Raw genomic sequence first — 22,878 nt, forward strand, 5'->3', positions numbered from 1 at the left:
AAAAAGAACTATATTACCCTTTTTTAGAGAGGATGGGAAGCAGTGCAGATTGAGACATTTGTTGTAGAGGGAATGGAGCGTGTCTGGGAATCTTGAGTTTAATTCTTTTAGGATGATATAGTCTATTGAGTCTGGGCCTGGTGCTTGCCTGAGGATTCTTTTTATTTCACTTTTTGAAAAGGGCTTTTCTATTGCAGGGTTTGTTGGAGAGCTGTTGTCGTGATTAGTAGTTGGTTCTTGGGGGTAGAGTTCCCTGAGGATGTTTGAGGCGAATGATTTAATATCTCCTTCCAGTGGTGCGTTTAATTGCCTGAAGAGGTCGGAGGGTGGATTTTTGTCCTGTATTATTGTCTTGTAGGGGAGTCCATATGGGTTGATTGTTTGCGTACAGAGGTTGCGAAACGATTTCCTTTTAGCTTTTTTGGCCTCTTTCTTCATTTCTGCCTGTTTTTTGGATATCATTATTGAGTTTTTTCGGCTATTGGTGATTTGTTCAGTCTTCTTTTCAGGGCTTGCAACTCCTTTTTCCTTATTTGGAGGGATTGGTTCCACCAGTTGTTGTGTGTTGTTTTGACTTTTTTAATTTTGTAAACTTTCTTGCAGGCTTTATATATTGCAGATTGGAGGGCTATTATTGCTTTTAATTCTGTTTTTTTTCGGCTCTCTTTTATTTTCCTGTTGATTTCCGGTAGCATGGTGGCCAAGATGTTCAGCATTCTCTTATGGCCCCCATAGGCGGTTTTAAATCTTGTATAGTGGTGCTGCGTTTGGGGTATATTGATTTCTATTGTTATGTATTTGTGGTCGCTGTGGGAGTAAGACTCCGAGACGGACCACTTTGCTGAGTTTGCGAGGTCTGCTCCTTTGACTATTGTTAGGTCTGGCCAGTCTTTGGAGAAATTGTGCTCAAAGGTTGGTGGAGAATTGGCATCGTTGAGGAGAAAGAGTTCTTTTGTGAGTAGGAAATCCTCTACCAGGGAGACTTTGGTGTCTTCATTGGGATACCCCCAGAGCCTATTGTGGGCATTCCAGTCAGCCCCAATTATTATGCTTTCTTCGTTTAGATTGGTTATTAATTGCTCTATTTCTTGGGTTGCTTCTTGTATATTTCCATTTGGCGATGAGTAAGATGAAGTTACGGTTAGTGGGCCTTTGTCTGTTTGGATTTTTATACTAATACTATTTTCGGAAGTAGACAGGAGGAGTGGCTTTGAATAGGTTGGGAGGGTGATGATTCCCGCTTTGTTGTTCTTGGAGGTGTATTGGTTCCTAGACCTTGGTATGCCTGCTATTCTACCATCTAGGATGTATGGCTCCTGTACTAGAATGATGTTGGGTTGAAATTTGGTTTTGGCATCTAGTAGGGCTGACGTGGCAATTTCCGATCTCCTCAGGTTGATCTGGAGTTACCTGAGAGGAGTGGTAGCCGGTGGGTTCTTGGGTTGTTGTCCAGGGATGGTGTGCTATTGCTATTGTCTTGTTGGGTTGAAAAAAAGATTTGATGGTTCTTCGTCCATTAATAGTCTGGTTTTCCTGTACAGAGCTACCTCTCCCTTGTAGCAGGAGCAGCTCTGGTTGTCAGTGCGGTGGCTGATTGGGTACTGTGTCCCGTGTATTTGGTTGTGCATTGCATAGTTGATGCACACCACTTGTGATGTCCTGCACAGTTACCACAGAACGGCCTGGTGTTGGGGCAGTCTTTAGCGAGGTGTCGGAAGCCCTGACACTTGTTGCATCGTTTGATATGGAAGAATTCCTTTACCTGATGCATCGACCAGTTAATGGGAATTTTACCCAGCTTTTTGATTTTATGAAAGCTTTCACTGGGGGCCTCCAATACCCAGTGTGCGGTCCCTTGTAGGCGCCCTGACAATTAGGTTTACTCTCCTCTGCGCCTTCTGCTGTCGCCTTTTTTTCTTTCCCTCGACGGCAAGCGAGGGAGCTCTCCATGAGAAGTTGTCGCCGCTCTGTTTGCTTCTTGCTTCTCATGGACAGCCAAAACCCCACGTGTTGGCCGTGCGTGGCGACCCATTAGAAAGACGGGTGGTGCACTGTGGTCCCCGGTGTATCAATCGGCTGGTACCTAGTCACCTGAGTGGCTAGTCTGCTAGGGATCAAGCGAAGGGGTTACTCCTTGGGCTTGGCGTTAAGGGTGGTCACTGTCCCCGGGGGTAACTCCCAGCGTATAGGTACCGATTAGCACTAGGGCGGATGCCGAGGCTGGAAATAACCAGAGCCGGTAATTGCTTTCCCTTGTTGGGCTCCGTGGTGGGCGGTGCCGTCGGACCCGAATCACTTACTATATCGTATGGGCTCCTCCAAACGTGGTCCCTTCAGTGGGCATAGAAACATTCCAATATCTTCCAACATATCTTATCATTTCGATCCGTTTTACATTGTAAAGCGAGTTTCTGCAAATAACGAAACTTTTCAAACTGTCTCTCCTTTCCTTGTGCAAAAGGCTATAACGGCAACAGTTGGCGATGTTAAATCCATTCGTAAAATGCGCTCTGGTGACTTGCTTGTTGAGGTGAATTCTCGTAAGCAAGCCCAGCAGATTCAAAAATTAAAAGCACTGGGAAATATACCAATAACTGTAAGTCCTCACCAGTCGTTGAATACCTCTAAAGGTGTCATTACCTGCGGGGAACTCTTAAATGTCCCCATAGATATAATAAAATCAGAAATGAAACCGCAAGGAGTTATAGATGTCCGCCGCATCACTATACGGCGTAATGGACAACTCCTTGAAACAAAACATCACATCTTAACGTTTCAGACACCCAAACTACCAGAATTTGTTTACGCAGGTTATATACGACGCCCAGTAAGGCCGTACATTCCGAACCCACTTAGATGCTTTCAGTGCCAGCGATTTGGCCATTCTAAAGTTAATTGCCGCGGGTCTTTAACATGTGCCCGCTGTGCAGAAAAAGGGCATGATAGCCAGGAATGTTCCACACAGGAAAAGTGTGTGAACTGTAAAGGCGATCACCCTTCATTTTCTCGATCATGTCCTAGCTGGCAGCTTGAAAAACAAGTAATAACAATAAAAATCAAAGAAGATCTTTCATATCCCGAAGCCAGGCGTAGAGTTCAAGCACAAACTCCTACTCCTGGTAAAAGTTACGCTTCTGTTGTTCAGAACACCTTTTGCGCAAACTGTTCATGTAATAATTGTATAAAATTTCACACCGATTCAAAACCACCTGAAAATATTAGGAATTCTGATTCTGAACATTCTAGCAATAGTACACTTGACAGACCCAAGAAACCACAAAAGAAATCGAAGAAAAAATTGCAAAACTCGCTGACGTTAAAGTTAGCAAAACGCGGTATTTCGAAACAGGAACTGCCTTTAAAATTGAAAAAGTCGGCATCTAAAAATTCCGTCGCTTTAGGACTTGCGACGCAGGGTATAGTCCACAAGGACTTGTCGTCCATATTTGGTGGCATGCCCAAAAGTCCAGATCGCCTTTCTCTCCATCCATCAGATGAGGATGAGGATGAGGATTTGCACATGAGTTGTGAGGTTTCCGCAACTCTACCACATGCGCCTATTAACTTGCCTGCAATCTCGAATTCTTAATGGGTACCTTCATTTCCTGGAATTGTCGCGGCCTTCGGTCCAAACTTTTTGACATTAAGACCATTATGAACACGTTTCATCCTGTTTGTTTTGGTCTTCAAGAGACCTTCTTGAAGTCCAATATTCCAATTAAATTACGCGGTTATAATTGTGCTCGGAACGACGCAGACACTGAATCTCATAGTTCGGGAGGGGTGTGTATCTTCACCTCTAACCTATATCCGAGCACACCTCTCACTTTACAAACTTCTCTACAGGCTGTGGCTGTTCAAGTTCAGACACGAATTTTGGTCACAGTCTGTTGTATTTATCTACCGCCTCACGATGTCATACGTCAGCAAGATCTTGACCAGTTAGTAGACCAGCTTCCTAAGCCTTTTATTTTATGTGGCGATTTTAATGGACATAGCACTTTGTGGGGTTCAGATAGTACAAACTCTCGAGGGCGGCAGATCGAACAGTTTATAACAAATAACTGTATCTGTCTGCTCAATAATGATGAGAAGACGTACTTTCATGAACCCACACGTAGATTTCATAGCCTCGATCTAGCCATGTGCTCTCCTGAACTCTTGCCATCGTTGACCTTTACAGTCAGCAAAGATCTACATAATAGTGATCATTTTCCTATTATTGTCTCCCATGCCCACAGAGGCGGTGCGACTCCCTGTCCTCCGCGGTTTCTATTCCAGCGGGCAGACTGGGATAATTTCAAGCAATTGGCAGATATCACCGAGAAGATGGTCAGTACTTACGACATCACGGAAGCAGTACAAAATGTCATTAACTGCATAATAAGATCCGCGAATGCTACTATTCCGAAGACTTCCCCACGTCTAAGGAAATTTCGTAGACCGTGGTGGAATGAAGCTTGTCGCGACAGTCATAAAAACCAAAAGAAACGTTGGAGTATTTTTCGAAGGTATCCGACAACAGAAAATCTGATTGCATTTAAGCGTGCCAAAGCTCTTGCTCGTCGCATTCGTCGTCAAAGTCAGAGAGATTCTTGGATAAAATTCGTATCCTCCATTACATCCTACACTTCCAGTAAACATATGTGGAAAAAAGTAAAGGCCGCTAATGGAATATATAGTGAAACCTCCATTCCTGTTTTAAATACAGGAAATATGGTGCACTCAACTCAATTAGATGTTGCCAATATTCTTGGTCAAGCATTCTCACAAGTGTCTGCTATTGATTCTTACAGTCCTACGTTTATGGCTATTAAGAATCGCGCGGAACGGTTGCGTCTGCGCTTTAATGACCGACGCCCTTTTCCATATAACTGCGAATTTAGGATGTTTGAACTGGAAACGGCTTTATCTAAAGCCAATGATACAAGTCCTGGCCCAGATGGGATCACATATAATATGCTCCGCCATTTGAATGCAACTTCCCTTACGAATCTGTTAATATTATTTAACAGAATATGGATTGAACAGAAGTACCCTTCACAATGGTGCGAGGCTATTGTGATCCCAATCTTAAAACCTGGTAAGGAACCATCAAATCCTTTGAACTACCGACCAATTGCTCTGACGAGTTGCCTTTGTAAGACCTTTGAGCGCATGGTCAATGCCCGTCTGATATTCGAATTGGAGAAAAACGGATGCATATCCTCGTTGCAGAGTGGTTTCCGTAGAGGTCGGTCTACTTTTGACAACCTAATTCTACTGGAAACCCAGATACGCAACGCATTTGTTAGGAGGAACCACCTTATCTCCATATTCCTTGATATTGAGAAGGCGTACGACCGTGCTTGGCGCTTTGGCATACTTTCTACAATTTTTAACTTGGGTTTTAGGGGAAACCTCCCCATATTTTTACAAAACTTTTTATCTCATCGGACTTTCAGAGTTCGCGTTGGCAACACTTATTCATCTAATTTTATCCAAGCTGAGGGAGTTCCTCAGGGAAGTGTCCTCAGTGTCACTCTTTTTATTGTTCATCTTAATCAAATTTTAACTCTTTTACCTTCATCTGTTCATGGATCACTTTATGTTGATGACTTGCAGATCTCATGCCAAGGCAGCAATATGAATTTAATAGAACGGCAATTGCAAAATGCCGTTAATAAAGTGGTAGATTGGTGCGACAAGAACGGGCACACTATCTCTCCGGAGAAGAGCAAATGCGTCCATTTTTGCAGGAAAAGAAATGTACACCTTGATCCGAATATTCATATTCGCAATATTTCAATTCCAGTGGTGAATGAAATTCGGTTTTTGGGAGTGATTTTTGACCGAAAGCTCACTTTCCTTCCTCACATCTTAAGCCTACGACAGAAGTGTGAGAAATCGCTAAATATTCTAAAAGTTCTGTCTAAAACATCTTGGGGTGCCGATAGAACCTCCCTACTACGAATTTATCAAGCAGTTGTACTTTCTCGCATTGATTATGCCTGCATGGTGTATGGGTCTGCACGCTCTACGGCTTTGCGGCAATTGGATACCGTACACCACACTGCTCTAAGAATCTGTTCAGGAGCATTTCGCACTTCTCCAGTAGAGAGCCTGTATGTTATTTGCCATCAACCCTCTCTCTCTTTAAGGCGTTTCAAGTTATCTATTTTATACTATTACCGCACAAGATCTGTCCCTAATCACCCTATTTGTCATATGAATCTTCCCATTGGTCTTCGCAGACTATATGATGCCCGCCCCTCACATGTTCTTCCATTCAATGAGAGAGCAAAATTGCTCATGCATGATTCGGACCTTTCAAATGTCACTATCACGACTGTTGATTCTTTTTGCTTTCCGCCTTGGGATGTCCCATGCTTTTCATTTCTGAATCCATTTGCAGGTTTTGATAAGTCCTCCACTTCTTCTGTTGTTTATCAGCAGCTTTTTCTTTATCATCGCTGTCAGTATTCTTCTTTCACACCAATCTTTACAGATGGTTCCCGATCAGATGGGTATGTCGGTTGCGGCATCATAATTCCATCTGATACTCTAAGCTATCGCCTACATAACTCTTGTTCCGTTTTCACGGCTGAGTTGGTGGCAATTTTCTGTGCTCTTCGGGAAATCTTGCCACTTTCTGAGCGTAATTTTATAATTTATACTGACAGTCTGAGTGCTTTGGAGACACTCTCCCATTATCAATATCAGGCGCATCCAGTTGCCTTACAAATTTTGTGCACACTAAGACTCCTAGAAAACAAGGGTTTCAAAATACTTTTTTGTTGGATCCCAGGGCATGCAGGTATTTCAGGTAATGAAAGGGCAGATTTTGCAGCTAAATCTGCAACACTATTTTTAACACAATCTCTTCCATATTGTGATGCTAAGCGGTCCCTTGTACGACATATCTTTTCTAAATGGCAGATGGCATGGGATCTGCAGATCCACAATAAGTTGCATTTCATCAAGCCCACAGTTGGTTTATGGCCTACTTTACGACAACGTGAGGATGATGTCAAAATGACTCGCCTCCGTATAGGGCATACTCGATATACTCACCGCCATCTCCTTTTTGGTGAAAGGGCACCAATATGCTCCAAATGTCATATTGAAATAAGCATTCAACATGTTTTGATTGTCTGTCCTAATTTTGAAGTTCATCGTCGTTACTTCTTCCACTCGTCAGATCTTAACATGCAAGACCTGGTGGGTGAAACATACCATCAAAATATTTTTAAATTTTTAAAATCTATCAATTTTTTTACTTGTATCTGACATTTATTGCTATATTCCTCTGTATACTACTGAGCTTTTAAAATATTTCATTTTTTTTTCTCAACTATAAAAAATTAATTTTATTGTAAATTAGTAATCATTGTTACATTTAAATTTCATGCATTCATTGCGACTTAAAAAAAAAAAAATCCATTTTTTAAACTTTAATCACATACTATATGGGATGAAATTGAACCATATGCTTGGCGCAGTATGGCCAAAATTGGCTTTTGCGCCATTAAACCCAACAACAACAACAGCGCCCTGACAACTTAAACCTTAACTTCAGATCCTCTGTGATCCCAGCTCCTGTTTTGAGGGCCTCGTTAACTTCCTCAGGGGTTATTTCATCTGGTAGATTGTAGATGATGATGCTGGGGTGTCTTTTAGCTGGCTGTTTTATTTGGATGTTCTTATTTAGGGCTGTGGAGTTTTTTAGTTCGGTCTCCAGTTGGGCTATGGCCTCTGAGTTGTCGCATATGACAGCGACACCGTTTTTAATATTGCGCACTTCTTTTATCCTAATCCCGGGATGTGCTACTTCTTTCTTTAGTAGTTCTTTTATGTCCTCCGGTTTTTTTTGTTGCCTCGTTTGGGTATAGCAGAAGGGCTTGTGGCTTCGTGGATGTTTGTTTTTTCGCAATTGCTGCGTATATTGTACGGTCGTCGGCCTGTGGTGGTGGGCTATAGTTGATGGCTCCTGAATTTCCCGTTTCTGTTGTGTTGGTCCCGGATTCCTTTGTCTCCTTTTGGTTGGGCGGGGGAGATTCTTGTGTTTTAGCCTCGAGAGTTTCTATTCTGTATTCTAGGTTGTCAAGTATCTTATTAGCTTTATTGGCTATGTCGGCCTTCAGGTAAGCCCTATATTTGGGTTTGCCCTGAGTGTTGGTGGTGGTTCCTCCGTTGATGATGTCTCGGAGTTTCTTTAATAGCTGGGCAGTTGTGCAGTGAGCTTCCATCTGGGTCCCGCTGGAGATCATTGAGACTATTGAAGAGGTGTTGGAGATGGAGGAGGAGGATCTCCTTTGTCTCGGAGTGTTGTGGTCACTTTCCAAAAGGGAGATCGTGTCTCTGACTTTAGGTGATTGCTGGGAGTGTTCCTGATCCTTTGATTGTTCCATCAGAATTATCTACTTTTACCTATATTCTCAAGACTTATTACCTTTTTAAAGTTGGGTTGAGTTCCTGTATTTATTTCACCTGAAATGGAAATGGCAAAGGCGACTGGGGCTCGTGCGCCCACAAAATACCGTGCTGAGTCCTGCGTACGAGGGACCTGCGTTTTCCCCTATTGCTTCAAGCGAGTTCGCAAATTGTACAGACTAAGTCTATGGCAAAGGATACCGACGTGCTCTGATTGGTCGATTTCTTTCGCACAGACTTTCTATGCTGTAGCAACCCTGTTGCATTGTTGTTTAGTTGTACGTACTTTTTTGCCTGCCATTTTTCAAAATGGAGAAATTAAATCTTCCAGAGAAATACAATTATAAAATAATTGAGATTGATGAGAATAGAGCTATTTTTCCCATTTCTGATCTTGTAAATAAAGAATCAGCACAGGTAGCAATTTTTCTGTGAAGTATTATTAAAATAAGACTTGAAAATCAAGCTTTTATTTTATGGGAAATGATCGGCCACTTTTTTAATTAAATTTTCATGTTAAAATCATTACCATAAAATATTTATATGCAAATAAACTATATTTATTAAGATATTTAGATGACATTAAACAGAATAGAAATCATTATAATTCTTATTGAATATTCATGTAAAATAAAATAACACAAGGAGATATTTATTTTTTAATTTTGTATTCAAATTATTACCATAGGATGTTTATCTGGAAATGTGCTATATTTAAGATATTTAGATTCATATAGTTATTAACAATCTAATTATTAATCTTGATATTTGTTATTAACTTAATATAAAGATTTATAAATATATAAATAGTTTATACATTTCTTTTGAATACTTATTTCTTGCATTTCTGTAACACATATCAGAAACAGTTTGGCGTGTTCAGAGAACACATAAATCAACTGGGCGCCTTAATGCTTATAAAGGTGACTTTAGATGCCAGCACAATGTGCAACAGGTAATAACTAATATTTTACTACTTCAAATGCATTATGTGTGTTATTTTAGACACTTTATGTTTTATCATTTATATAATGACAAGTTTAGATTTAACGTTTATTTAGCATGTGGCAAGAGACATATTTATATCTGTTTAGCTACAAATATATTTAATTGTATCAAATTCCATAATAATAAGTATTTATATTATACATGTTTTGTTAAATTGTTTTACTAAGTTTTAGAGCTTCCATACTCTGTACTATATATTGACATATATTTTTAACTAAGGTGTGATCTAAAAGTTCATTTTGCTTAAGGCAAGACTGATATTTTTGGCTGCCTTGTTACAAAGCATTTAGCAAATATTGCATAGTTTATATGTATTTTCCTAGTATGGAAATATCTGTTCTTTTTATTCTCTTTTCAATCTTCTGACCAGTTTGATAAACGAAAAAAATCTGTTTTTGTGTGTGTGTGTGTGATTTGTGATCTTTATAACACACATTCCATGAATAAGATCGTATTTTATGTTAAGAAAAAAATTTCAGTTCTGGCACTAATTTGACTTGAATTTAAAAGCTGTACCTGATAGGCCAGTTGCACCCAATAAAGGGTTAAGAATTGAAATAAAATATTGATTTTTTTTATAATTTTAATAAATTTATGATCTTTAAACACATTTTAAATATTGTTCAAATAAAAAATAAAGACTAGATTGGTTTATTATTATTTAAAATTTTTAAAGCAGTACTTCATAGCTTTATAAATAATATTTATTCTCTTCTACTGAAATTCATCGGCACAGTGCTCTCATTATTGATAATTATATAAAGATTATTTTTACAGGTATCAAAACATGTGAAAGAAAGTAAAAATACTGGATGCCCTGCAGTTCTTAAAATTACTATTCAAAGGTAAGTTTTAATTATTTAAATTTGATTAATAATAATAACAAATAATATATATAATAATATATAATCATATACTTTTATTTAGTGTGATTGTTGGATTTATTTGTCGCTTACATACTTATAAAACTAATTTAAAAAATAGATTACATTTTTCTTTATATGTGTCAATACCTAATATCTTCATTTACTTATTTATTTTTCAGTATCAATAATTATTTCTTATATTTTCAATAATAATTTTTTATTTCTAATATTATTATGAATTATCATATTTTGGAAAGCTTAAATTTTCTTTGCTTTTATTTTAGATGTTTAATATATCCATGGTAAAATATTCAAATTATTTTGATTACAGGTATTTTTCACTGCCAAAACACAAAGATCCACTCCCATAAGTTATAGAGTTTCCTGCATTATGCGAGTTTCTGTACTCTCATAATCATTTGCTTGACAGTGCTGCTGTTAAAAAGTTCAGGCCATTATCAAACCTAACGCAAAAGCGTCTGATAGAATTGTTTGAATTAGGACATACTGCAGCTACTGCAAGACAGATGTTGCAAATGGAATTAGAGCTTCAGAGTAATGAAGATTATGCAGAAGCATGCATGGACAGTTCTAAGCTACCTTCATTATCTGTCGTAAATCACTTGCTAAATAATGAATTTAGGAAAATCTATGGATCTCGAAGAGAAAGCGATATTGACAGGGAAGTTGAAAAATATATTTCCTCATACAATCAACAGCCATTCTGTAAAGCTGCTTTTTCAAAAGTAAAGAACAGTTTGGCGATTGCTGTAGTGACGCCGATAATGAAGCAAAGTATAGATTTACTTAGCAACGTTCAAGAAATGATAATGCTTGATGCATCTGGCCACATGGACAGATTAAATCATCGTGTTTATTTTTTTATTTCTCCAGGTGTAGCTGGTGGAATACCTATTGGCTGCATCATCACAAATGCAGAAGAAACTAATATTTTTCGTGAAGGAGTGAAACTTCTTTGTGAGTGTTTCCCTGAGAAATGCTGTTTATTGCAAAATGGGCCACTGATTGTAATGGCAGATGATGATCTGAAGGAAAGAGAAGTTCTGAGTGAAATATGGCCAAATTCTACTTACTTACTCTGTCAGTTTCATGTGCTAAAAGCAGTGTGGCGATGGCTTATGAACAGTGAAAATAAAATTCTAAAAGAGCACCATCAAGAATTATATTTTTCCTTTAAATCACTGATGTATGCAGAAACTGAAATGCAACTGAAAGAGTTGCTTCAAAATATGTTGGAGAATAGCACAGTCAGGAAATATGACAAGTTCATCATATATTTGAGCAAGTTGTTCTCCAAAAAGCATTTATGGTGCACTTGTCATAGAAAAATGCTTTTAACCAGGGGAAACAATACAACAAACTATGTTGAAAGTTTGTTCAAAGTTTTAAAAGAGACCATACTTGGACGAGTGAAAGCATTTAGCTTAGTTCAATTATTGGACTTCATTGTCACAAAATTTGAAAAGTATCTACATAGTAGATATTTAGATTTTAATTTGGTCGTTGTAACAAAAAATTAGTAAAAAGGTTTTTGCCTGATGATAAAGGAATAATTCAGAACATCAGATCACCAAATAAAGATAACACTTGTTTTGAAATTGATCAACATTTTGTTGATTTGGAAAGTTCCATTTGTACTTGCTTTGTTGGCATGAATGGAAAGCTTTGCAAGCATTTAAGTGCTGTAATTCTGAAACAAAATAAACAATCAACATTTGTCTATTCTCTAGAAAGTAGAAAATTAATGTATGAAGTGGCTACTGGAAAAAAATTGGATTCAAATAGCACCCTCTTGCTACCTTTAAGTTTTAACCCATCACACAATTTTCCTTCTTCTCAATCTGATGATGCTCTACAACCACAAATTTCTTCTACGGTACTTCCACATTCATCTAACGATATACTTTCACAATTTAATAATAATACACTTAAACATTCTTCAAATGACACGCTTTCACCTAGAGATATTGACACATTTTCACGGCCTTGCAATGAGAACAACATGATTCTACCAACTATAAACACTACTTCACAGCCCATTGCAGCTACATGTCAAAACTCAGACAGTGAAACAGATGATGATGATGGTGATTATTTACAAAAATTTGATGATATAATTAATCGGATTAAATCCGGTTACAAAAATAATCCTGATGTTTTTAAGCCAGCAATAAAAAAAATGGTGAAGCATGTTAACAAGTTCGGAAAAACAGAAACTGGATTGGTGTTTACCTTGCATAACTTTGGAAGGTACTTTTTTAAACTTATTTTTGTAGGCTTGTTAAGTTTACATTGGAAAATTCACAAGATAGAAAATAAGATTTAATGTGTAACAATTTAATATTTATATTATATTGTAGCAAATTAATTTTATTATTTTTAAAGACTAAACTTTTTTTTAATTCAGTTTTGAAGTGTGTTTAGCTTTAGATTTCTTAATTGTTTGATGTTTTTCTTTTAATTTTTATTGCTGTAAAAATTGAAACTGAAAGAGTGATAGATTTACTACAATATACATTCAATACAAGAATCTAAAAATGTATTATTAAAATTTTAGCTAAACAGTGTATGGGTTTTTATTAATTTTATTTTAATGTTCTCTAAAGTATAATTAATGTTTATGTTATGGGTTAATACTAACAACTTTTTTTACACCACATTTAAAGAGTTTAGTGAAAGAAAGTGTCAAATAGCAATTTTAAAAACATCTACATTCATCATTTATAATATGGTAGGATATTATTCTATAGAAAATTTAAAAAGAGAGTTTCAGTATGAAAAGGGGTTTTGTAAGTAGCTTTCTTGTATTTTTATACATTCTAAAGCTAAATTTCTTTAATTTATTAAAATGTCATGCAGGACTTTCTTCCACTAAACTCTTCGGTTGTATGATGAAGTTGGCAGAAATTTACTTAGATTTCTTCTTTTGTTTTCCCTTCCTTTTAGAAACCTTAACTACTCAAGCAGAATTTTGAAGTGCAGCAGAAGGAGAGGCAATCAAATTCCTATTGAACCTACAGCAATTGCAAGAAGAAAATCTATTCTGGTAGGAAAACTCAAGTTGGTGGAAGGCCAGTTAAACGAGCATTACCACCTGCCCTAAAAGAACATACTTACGGAATATTCTCTGAGTTACCGAAAAAACATCGAAAAACAAAACATAGTTTGACGCATTGTGTTGAAAAGAATGTATCTCTTCCAAATTAATTTATATTTATTTTATTACTATCATGCTTTAAAAAAATATGTTCCTTGGTTTTTTTTATTTTTTATACATGCTTTAAAAATGTATTAGAAAATTTTAACAGGATTTGTATGGTGTTGAAATAATTGGTATTAATGATATAAAATTTTAATGCTATTATGGTATTAAATAGCACTTCCATGAAATTGTTATATGTTAAATATTTTTCAGCTTATTATATATTAAAAATTAAAGAAGTTGAAAAAGTATTTACAAGTTGCTCTGTTGTATATTGAAACATTTTTAGAAGATGAATAAAACATACCTTTGAAACCAAAGAGTCCTGAATTTTTTTATTGATGCTATATGTATTCATATATATCAAACTTTTCATAAAATCAAACTTGAGCTGTTAATTGAAATAATTGTTTACATGTGCATTCTAAAACTTACTCCTATGCATTGAACTCATTCACAAACTTACTCATTCTTCTCCTGCACTTTCTTTTCCTTAGTTTTTATTATTTTCTGCAATACTTTAAACTTCTGGAATAAATTGTTTTCAAAGTACATGATTTTAAGCAGTGTATAGAAGAAACAAATATAAGAAGAAAAAAAGAGACTAATTTTTATCATAAAAAATAGAAGTTGAAAAATTAGTTCCTAGGGATTAAAAAGCATGAAGAAGCACATAGCCTCAAAGGATTTGCATCTTCCTTTCCGGCTGAAAATTGAAGTAGTTATTTACATAAAACATAGTTTGTACTTATTTAAAATATAAAACACTAGATATTTATGATTAAAAATCTATTTAATGTAATTGGTTAGAATTTTTTTTATCCATATAATTAAATTGACTAGTCATGCCAACGGATGAGAAGTGAAGTGAAGAAGGGATTTAACACAGTGCCTGAACTTAAAAATGATAAGAACATTTTATATTAGAATATCGAGAATATTAATTTTTTTAAAATTGCAAATATAAGAAAAAGAAATATATGAAGTTTTTAGTATCTTCTGTAAACCTGTATTTCTATATCATTTATAAATCTATCAATTAAATAAAGAGAGAAAAAGCATTAGGAAAAATGTATTCCTAATCCACAAAATCTTTCATTCTAAGAATTGTAAAAATAATCAGTATTATGCTATTATTATGAGATATTAAAAAGCAAGTCTACCATCAACATTTTATACATATGAATTATTTTTACTGAGAAATACAAGAAAAAAAAAATCATTTTTAAAAACATAAATGAGTACAAAAGTCTTCAAACTATAATGAATGTTTTAATTTATTTGTAAAAAGAGATCATGTCCTAAATAAGTTTTTCATTTTGAGGTTTATAGATATACTCCATAAATATAGTTCACTAAGGAGGCAAAAATAGACTAAGTATTTAGAATATTCATGTTTAAAGTCAGCATATGTTTTTTCAATAAAATAATTTATGTGAACAGTAAAATCTGTACTAAATCTATTTTGTTTTGATAGTTAGTATCTACTATTACTCCAACTGAAATTAATAAATTGCAAAATATAAGAAAATTTCCAATTGCAAAGAGTTTTTAAAAAAGTTCCTAAAAAATAAAAATATTATTTTTCAGTTTAAAGTACATAGCAATGACTTTAATGCCATTTTTTGTAACTTTATTAAACTGTTTTCATTGTTGAGGGAATGAAGATATATTATTTGCTCTAGATAAAATTCAAACTGTATTCGCTTGTGGAAATAGAAAAAATATTGTAAGAACTTAACTAATATATTTAAGTCACAAATACTAAAGACACATGTTTATAAAATTTTAATTGTTTGAATGTCCAAAGAAATTGTTTTCAAATGGAGTTGGGGATATATGACTTTAGTTATTGCAAAATAAATATTAAAACAATTCTTTTTAACATCTCTTAATAAAAATTTTGGAATAATTAATAAAAGTTTTGAAAATTATATTAAATTTCTTAATATTATTTATTACTCTGAAATATATTTTTATAAAAATAAATAAAATATGTAAAATTATCCCCCCCCCCTCTATTTTTTACGGTTTACATGTAATATTAATCTGGAACACATATACAGCTGAAAAGATCAAATCCTGAAATCTAAATTCAAGAAATATAAAAGTTACAATTTATTAAAAATATTTTTTTGTGTGTGTTTCTTCTTAATATTATTTTGATATAACTAAAAAAATTAGCTATGAAATCACATTTTCCGTTAAAGCTTACATATTTATACGTTTTGGGCATTAAGTAATCATATCCCCATATGTAGTTGATGTGAAAGTAACAAACGTTCAGCGACAAGTTTCAATGACTGCATAAATTATCTAATAAAGGCACGAAAATCATAGCAAAATAAGAATAATTCAATTGCTGCATCATATGTTGAATAATTCCGTTCATATAGTTTTTATACTTCTGTGCATTAATAACATTAGTTACTTGTATTACTAGTTTCATAAATTAGAAATAGAAACGTTTTTCACGATTGAAATAGTTTTCTATTTGGTTTGAAATAATGTTTCATTAAAAACAAATATTTAGAGAAAACAATTATATTAACAAAAATTAGATCGGGTTGATATTCACTCGTATCTTCTATAAAACTAATAAAAGGTACAAGGTGTGAGCCAAATAAGCGATAACTACACTATTATGAGTGCAAAACATTGCCAAAAAAATGCCAAGGCTTAAACCAATCAGAGCACGTCGGTACCCTTTGCCATTGACTTAGTCTGTACAATTTGCGAACTCGCGAAATTAAAGCTGGGGGGGCTATCAATTTGATTTTTCGAGTTAGGAGGGTCATTGAGGGGTTTACATATTAAATATAAGTTTGAAGAGTTTGAGTTAAAAATTAAGGGGGGCTAAAAAATTTTTTGGAAAGTCCAACTAGAGCGGAGTAGCTACCTTATTCCTCTATAGAGAAGGTTGGTGGTTCTGCCCTTCTAAGGTACTCAGGGGTTCCGGCATTTATAGAGACTTGTGGGTTTTAATTGACTATGTTTAATTATTAGATTTAAAAAGAAAAAAATTTCATTTTATAACAGCTATTTGTGGGCTTGGGGGAAAGAAAGGCATGCTGTCAGAGGGTTTGTGTTTAAAATTCGGGGGAGGAAGGTTAATTTAAAGCTGAGTTATTGGGTTTTTACGTTGTTATACATTATCCACTATGTTTTTGGGCGGCCTTTTATATGAAAATTTGAATAAAACTTTAAATGAAAGAGCTATTGATTTGATTTTTCGGGTTGGGAGGGTCATTGATGGGTTTACATATTATATTAAAAATTTAGGGGGGCTAAGTTTTAGTAGGAGCTATTTACTAGAGCCAGTACGGGAGCGGCTCTAGTCTTAATTTGGTGATCAAAGGGTTAAGTGGTGCTTCTTAAAGGGGTTCAGGGGGTTGGCTTTTTTAATTTGGAAGTAATTAAATATTGAAATGGTACTTAGTAAAAAGTACCAAAATATTGTGCCTTTTTATGGAGGGTAACTTTTAGTAAAAAATTTATATCTCGGCAACCGTTAATCGTATTTTTAAAATTTAAACGTCATTCTTCTAAGAAATGTACCCTCTTATTGTGATAAAAAGATTGAGCTGAAAAATAGAATTTTGGGGGGGGGGGGTGAGAGGTTGTAAAGTCAGAGGTAGAAACGTAAACAACCGTCTGCTCACGCGAAAACACAAATTTAAAAATTCACAAAAAAATAAACTATTTTGCACATATACATAATATTAATATCAAAATGCAGGTAATTGCACGCACTATCAGCACATATAAAAATGGGAACACTCACCCCAGCCACATGGCGCCTATTTAGCCGGACATCTTATTTCCTAGGGGATAATCCATGCATTTTGAGGTTTAGAACTTTTTATAGTACACAAATACGCTTTATACACAGAAATAATGCACACACAATCGTTGCCCGCACACTTTTGCACAATTTAAAACAAGAATTGAGGAGATCGGTTGATATTTCGTTGAGATATTGGTTATTTTTGCACTTTTCACCTGTTGCGCGCTATCCACGGTGCGCTGACACCAGGAGCTCAACTTTACACGTCTTTCCTCTTCGGAAGTTCAACTCGAAGTGGTTGCTCCAGACATAACACCTCTCCATGTCCCTGCGACTATAATCTTTACGATTATTCACACAGTTGGGTGGACATGGAGAGGAAGAGACTAACCTTGTCTTTCAGGAATCCCCTTCGCATCCCACGCCGAACGCTGCACCCCGAACAACTTTTTTTTTCTTAGAAAACTGGGTTACATATTTTAAGGTAATTACAATATTTACAGTACATACAATATTTTCACAGATGGGGTATATAGCAGATTACAGATGCAGTCCCCCAGACAGTAGTTGGGACCATTTTTAGATGATTGGTGATGTTTGTTTCCATTGGACTATTGGTTATGTTGGGATGTTGTATTTGATGATCAGAAAAATAAAATAAAAATGAAAAGAATTGAAGCGAGAGGTATGGAGAGTTCGTCCATGAAGCAGATGGTACTGTACTTGGTCGGTGGGTTTGGTTGGCTGATATGATGGGCTGGGGTGCTGAGAGCCTGGAGAGGTGAGGTTGAAGTACTGATCTGATGAGGGTTCGGTCTGGATGGGTCGATGAGGATTTGGATGATGTAGCTGGATGGCAGTTGGTGATTATGGGGACTTGCTTCTACAGCTTGTGGCGAGACTGGTTGCAAAGTTGAGGTGTGGTTGCTGATGGTGAGAAGGAGCTGGTGGTTGGCAGGTGAAGTCTATAGATGAGGATGAGAAGGCGGTCTGGAAGTGGAGCTGAATGATGACTATGGGGTTGCTGAAAGTGGAATGGAGATGATGAGTTGAGTGGTGTAGTCCATTAGTGAGAAGTGGATTGGGAGAGCAGTTGGTGTGGATGTGGTTAAAGATGAGAGGATGGCCGATGGAGGCAGGAGAGTCGTTGTGGTAGAGGAGACCTGTGTGGAGAGGGCCGTTGGAGGAAGTAAGTCTGGTTGAGAGATGTCGGACAGGCTGGCCTGCAGGTTGTTGAAGGACGATTGGGTGGTGGAAAGATCCCTCTAATGGTGGAAGAGGGCGGATTCATCGTGCAGGAACGTTGGTAATTTTTCAGCCTTGATAGAAGGTTGCCTGCAACCCTGGAGAGCCATACCTGGATCAGGTTTTGAGTTGGTTTCCTCAGATGAAATGAGGTGGTTAAGAGACACTCTGTGGCAAAATGGAGTGGAGATCCAACCTCACCGTAGGTACACAGGTTATCCGCAGCAAGGTTGAATCTTTTTAGGTAGGTAGGGAATGGTCCATGGCCGGTGAAGAAGAGGATTTCTTCTCTTCTCCATGGCGTGAGCTGAAGAGTGACCTTGGGGATTAGAAGGTGGATATTTCTTCCTGTATCACGAAAGTCCCATTCCCTTTGCCATTTTTCCAACATGGCTTGGCGCAGAGTGGTCTCGATATAAGATATTGGGTATGGCTCTGGCTGGATATCTTGGTCGGATTCTGCTGCCTGTTTGTCTGCAGATTCGTTGCCGGCATGTCCGGTGTGGGCCTTGATCCAAGAGATGTTGACATTATTATTGGAGGCCAGGATTTTGAATATCTCTCTGGCTTTCCTATTCTTTAATTTTGGATTGGCGGCTGCTTGGATGCTGGCTTTGTTGTCAACGTAGATGGTTATCGTTGATGTAATTGACCGCCTTGTAGAGTGCCAGGATTTCGGCTTGGAAGACGGTATTATATTCTTCCAAATTTGATGTCCAAGTACTCGTTGGATATCCATTTTATAATACACAGAAGGTTGCTCCAAGTACTCGTTGGATATCCATTTTATAATACACAGAAGGTTGCTCCGACACCTTTTTCTGTCTTCTAGCCGTCTGTGTATATTCCATTGATATCGAAAAAACTTCCTCCGTCCTCTAATGAGATTTGGCGATCCTGAAGGTGCACCGAGGGATGAGAGGTCCAGCCGGTTAACTTGCTGTCCACTTCGTTGGGGTCGATGTTGAGACTGTTGTTATTATTGTGGAGCCTATGGACCGAGATGCCTTTCGCCTCTCTTTGTAGTTGGAGGTGGAGAGGAGGAATTTCCAGTATGGTCTGCAGCGCTGCAGTGGAGGTCGTTCTATAGGCTCCTGAGATGGCTAGGAGAAAAGGCCTTTGAATGGCAGCAAGATTTTGACACCAGATGATTGCGCCGTGGGCAAGCATTCTCTCGATGACTGAGATACAGGGTTTTCCTATGGGATTTTTTAATTCCCCAGGAATTCTCTGCTATTTTTAGTAGATTTTGGTGCAGGATAGCTGCTCTCGTGGCTTGATATTGAAGGTGTGCGTTCCAGTTCAGTTTGTCGTCTATTTGAAGACCTAGGTATTTTAATGAGTTATTTCTTTTGATTGATTGGCCGTTGCATTTGATGGTTGGACCTTTTACTAGTTTGCTAAAAAGAAAAGCTGGTTTTATTTGTTGCAATTTCTAAGTTGTTTTTCTTAGCCCATGTTTGGAATTTATCTATTGTTGCGTTGGTTTGGTCTTCTATTAAGTTTTTGGTGGGAGCGTAAGTTACTATTGCGAAGTCGTGCGTAAAGGCTTGGATGGTGGTGTTCTCGGGCCAGTCCTGTTGCAGGATGTCGTTTGCAACGAGGTTCTAGAGGGCAGGTCCACTACAGGAACCCTGTGGGCAGCCCTGCCTCTGTGCCCGCAGTGCTAGCCCTTCTGCAGTGTTGAGGACGACTTTCCTGTTGTTGAGGTCCTCAAATATTAATTTGATGTTGGTCGGGGTATTGGTTTCGAACAGGTAGTTCAGGATATTGCAGTGCTGGAAATTGTCGAACGCACCGTTGATATCTGTTGGATACCAGGCATTAACTGTAACCAGTTTTAACTGTGAAGAACTTTCCCTTCTCACCACCAGGGGTTTGTTGACTTCCTCTCGATTTGGCGGCAACCAACGAACGCGTTTTATACTCTTTTAACTTGTAAATATATTCTTAATCATGTAACATATAATCAAGTAACTATTAAAATAATATTCTTAAAGAAAAGTTCCCCATGTTAATGAGTCATACAGTCACTGAACCTGCCACTAATTAGATATTTGAGATTTTCAGCTGCAGATGGAGACAACAACACCAGTATGTAACCAAAAAGAGATTCCAACCAACAAAACAAAGGTAAGCGCATTTACTTGCCTTTAATTTAGAGATAGTTCGTGTTGGAATATTATTAATGGAGAGGAATAGGATGTGATTCTTGTTTCTTTTGGCTTCTTCTATATTATTGATGAGGTTGTCGATGGCCATGTCCACAGATTTCCCCTCACGGAACCCGTATTGACTATTGTTGATATGACTATTTTTTTCCAGGTGATATGTTAGACGTTGGGTAAGTAATTTTTCAAGTACTTTGCCTATTGTAGGTAGTAGAGAAATTGGGCGGTAAGAAGTTGGTTCGTTTGTTGGTTTGCCAAGTTTTTGAAATAGTATTATGTTGCCAATTTTAAGTGGGTCCGGAAATTTTTTGTTGATTTGCTGGATGACTATGTTGTCTATGCCATCCAGCCCTGGAGCTTTTCCTTTTGGTAGGCCATTGACAACCCTGTTTATTTCTGATTTAGAGAATGGGCTGTCATCTGGTGTTGAGCTAGTGAAGGGTGGTGATGATGCGGATGATGCTGGGTGGGGGAAGATTTCTTCTAAGATGTTATTCGCTATTTTAAAATGTCCCCCTGCAGCTTCTTTGCCCTTGAGTAGGACCAAGTGGGCCGGTGTGATTGTTGACCTGAAGGCTGCTTTATAGTGTTTGCCAAATGGGTTATTGGCCTGGGAACAGAAGCCTTTCCATCCCGCTTTCCTTGCTTGTCTAACATTTCTCATGTATGTTGTTGTTTCTTTTTTAAGGAGCAGGAACTGGGCTTGGCGGTCTTTTGTTGATCTTTGGGCTCGTCTCCTCAGTGCCTTAAGCCTGTTTTTTTGTATTTCCAGTTTGCTGGTGAACCAGTTGGGTTGTTGCAGTTGTTTCCGATTTTTTAGTTTGTAGGTATTTTTTGCAAGCAGCTATTATTTGGTTTTGGTGTAGGGTGGTGGCTTCGTTGAGTTGTTGGTGGGTGGTACTATTGTTGATTGCTTGCATAATTTGACTGACGCTTGGTTGGAGGGATTTTAACACTTTCTTGTGATTACCATATTTAGTTTTGAATCTAGTTATTGTGGAGGACAAGTGGCTTGAGGCTATTGTTGTTTCTATATATTTGTGGTCACTGAGGGACGGTTCTTCCAGGACTGCCCATTTGGCTATCGAATTGATTAGATTCTGGCTGCAAAAGGTGAGGTCTGGCCATCCTCTTGTTCCGCAGTGCTGGAATGTAGGTGGAGCGTCCTGCTTGTTTACAATGAAGAGGCTGTTGGCCAAGGCGAAATCTAAGATTTGGTTACCTCTGAGGTCATTATGTTCATAACCCCAGAGGTTGTTGTGCCCATTTAGATCTGCTGCTATGATTAGTTGTTCCCTAGGCAAGGCGTTGATTATTTCTTGAATTTCTTCTAGGGTTTCTTGAATATTGGAGGCTGGGGATGAGTATGCAGAGATTACTGTTGTTGGAAGAGGTGATGTTTGGATTTTAATTGCTACGGTATTCGTTTTTATTTCTATTAATGCTATATTGATGACTGGATTAGTGATGGCTATTGCGGCTTTCCTGTTGATTGAGCTGAACAATGGCCAGGAGTTGGTTAGGCCTTTAATCTGACAATTGTTTTGGTGCGGTTCTTGCAAGGCAATGATATCTGTTTTTAATTTTATTGCTGTTGGAAGAAGGATGTCTGTGGCTGCTTTGGCCTTGCCTAGGTTGATTTGAATCATTTTTATTTTATTTTCTGAGGAATTTTGGGTATTAAAGGGCTGAGGGTTTTGCATTTTTTCTAGATGTTTAGAAGGTGGAGGCTCTCTCTGCTGTTTTTGTCTTGTACTTGAATATTGAGCAATCTAGGTGGTTGGATGGATGATTAACCGGTAACCTTCTATTGGTCCGGTGGTTCCGTCCATGCAATTGATACATTTCGGAGTGCGATTTGTGCATTCATGTTGGTGGTGGTTCCCCGCGCAAAAGGCGCAGTAGAGGAATTTGGCATCGCACTTAGAAGCTGTGTGGTCGAATGCCTGACATTTCGAGCATCTCCTCACGCTTCTAAAGGGCTCAACCCTATGGTTCTCCCACTCGTAAATGATTTTGCCCCTTCTGCTCCTGATTGTTTGGCAGATGGGTTGGGGAGCTTGGAAAACCAAGTGGACTTTTCCTGTCTTGCCGTTGATAGGGAAGAGAATCTTCACTTCATATGACAGGGGAGAATCGAAGTTAAGGCGTAGACCTTCTTCGATG

The 22,878-nt window shown here is 37.3% G+C and overlaps 4 protein-coding genes across 5 annotated transcripts; 2 read left to right on the forward strand and 2 right to left on the reverse strand.

The window, feature by feature from the left end:
• Positions 1-461: 461 nt before the first annotated feature.
• On the reverse strand, positions 462-1,771 carry LOC129956733 (uncharacterized). The gene is made up of 2 exons (XM_056068671.1): positions 1,548-1,771; positions 462-1,386 (listed from the first exon to the last, which is right to left on the reverse strand). Exons 1-2 carry the CDS (start codon positions 1,769-1,771, stop codon positions 462-464), a joined length of 1,149 nt encoding a protein of 382 aa, XP_055924646.1.
• Positions 1,772-2,503: 732 nt separating this feature from the next.
• LOC129956734 (uncharacterized) lies at positions 2,504-3,589 on the forward strand. The gene has a single exon (XM_056068672.1). The coding sequence runs from the start codon at positions 2,504-2,506 to the stop codon at positions 3,587-3,589; it is 1,086 nt and encodes a 361-aa protein (XP_055924647.1).
• Positions 3,590-9,258: 5,669 nt separating this feature from the next.
• Positions 9,259-13,605, forward strand: LOC129956448 (uncharacterized). Of its 2 annotated transcripts, none has more exons than XM_056068330.1 (4): positions 9,259-9,367; positions 10,198-10,265; positions 10,618-12,557; positions 13,254-13,605. In XM_056068330.1, the coding sequence occupies exons 3-4, from the start codon at positions 11,959-11,961 to the stop codon at positions 13,408-13,410; spliced, it is 756 nt and encodes a 251-aa protein (XP_055924305.1). In that variant the 5' UTR covers positions 9,259-9,367; positions 10,198-10,265; positions 10,618-11,958; the 3' UTR covers positions 13,411-13,605. Both variants share the same exon structure in this region; 1 of them encodes a protein (XP_055924305.1).
• A 7,853-nt stretch (positions 13,606-21,458) lies between these two features.
• LOC129956735 (uncharacterized) lies at positions 21,459-22,361 on the reverse strand. Its single transcript, XM_056068673.1, has one exon. The coding sequence runs from the start codon at positions 22,359-22,361 to the stop codon at positions 21,459-21,461; it is 903 nt and encodes a 300-aa protein (XP_055924648.1).
• Positions 22,362-22,878: the final 517 nt, after the last annotated feature.

Source organism: Argiope bruennichi, chromosome 11, assembly GCF_947563725.1.
Source record: "Argiope bruennichi chromosome 11, qqArgBrue1.1, whole genome shotgun sequence".
Lineage (NCBI taxonomy): Eukaryota > Metazoa > Arthropoda > Arachnida > Araneae > Araneidae > Argiope > Argiope bruennichi.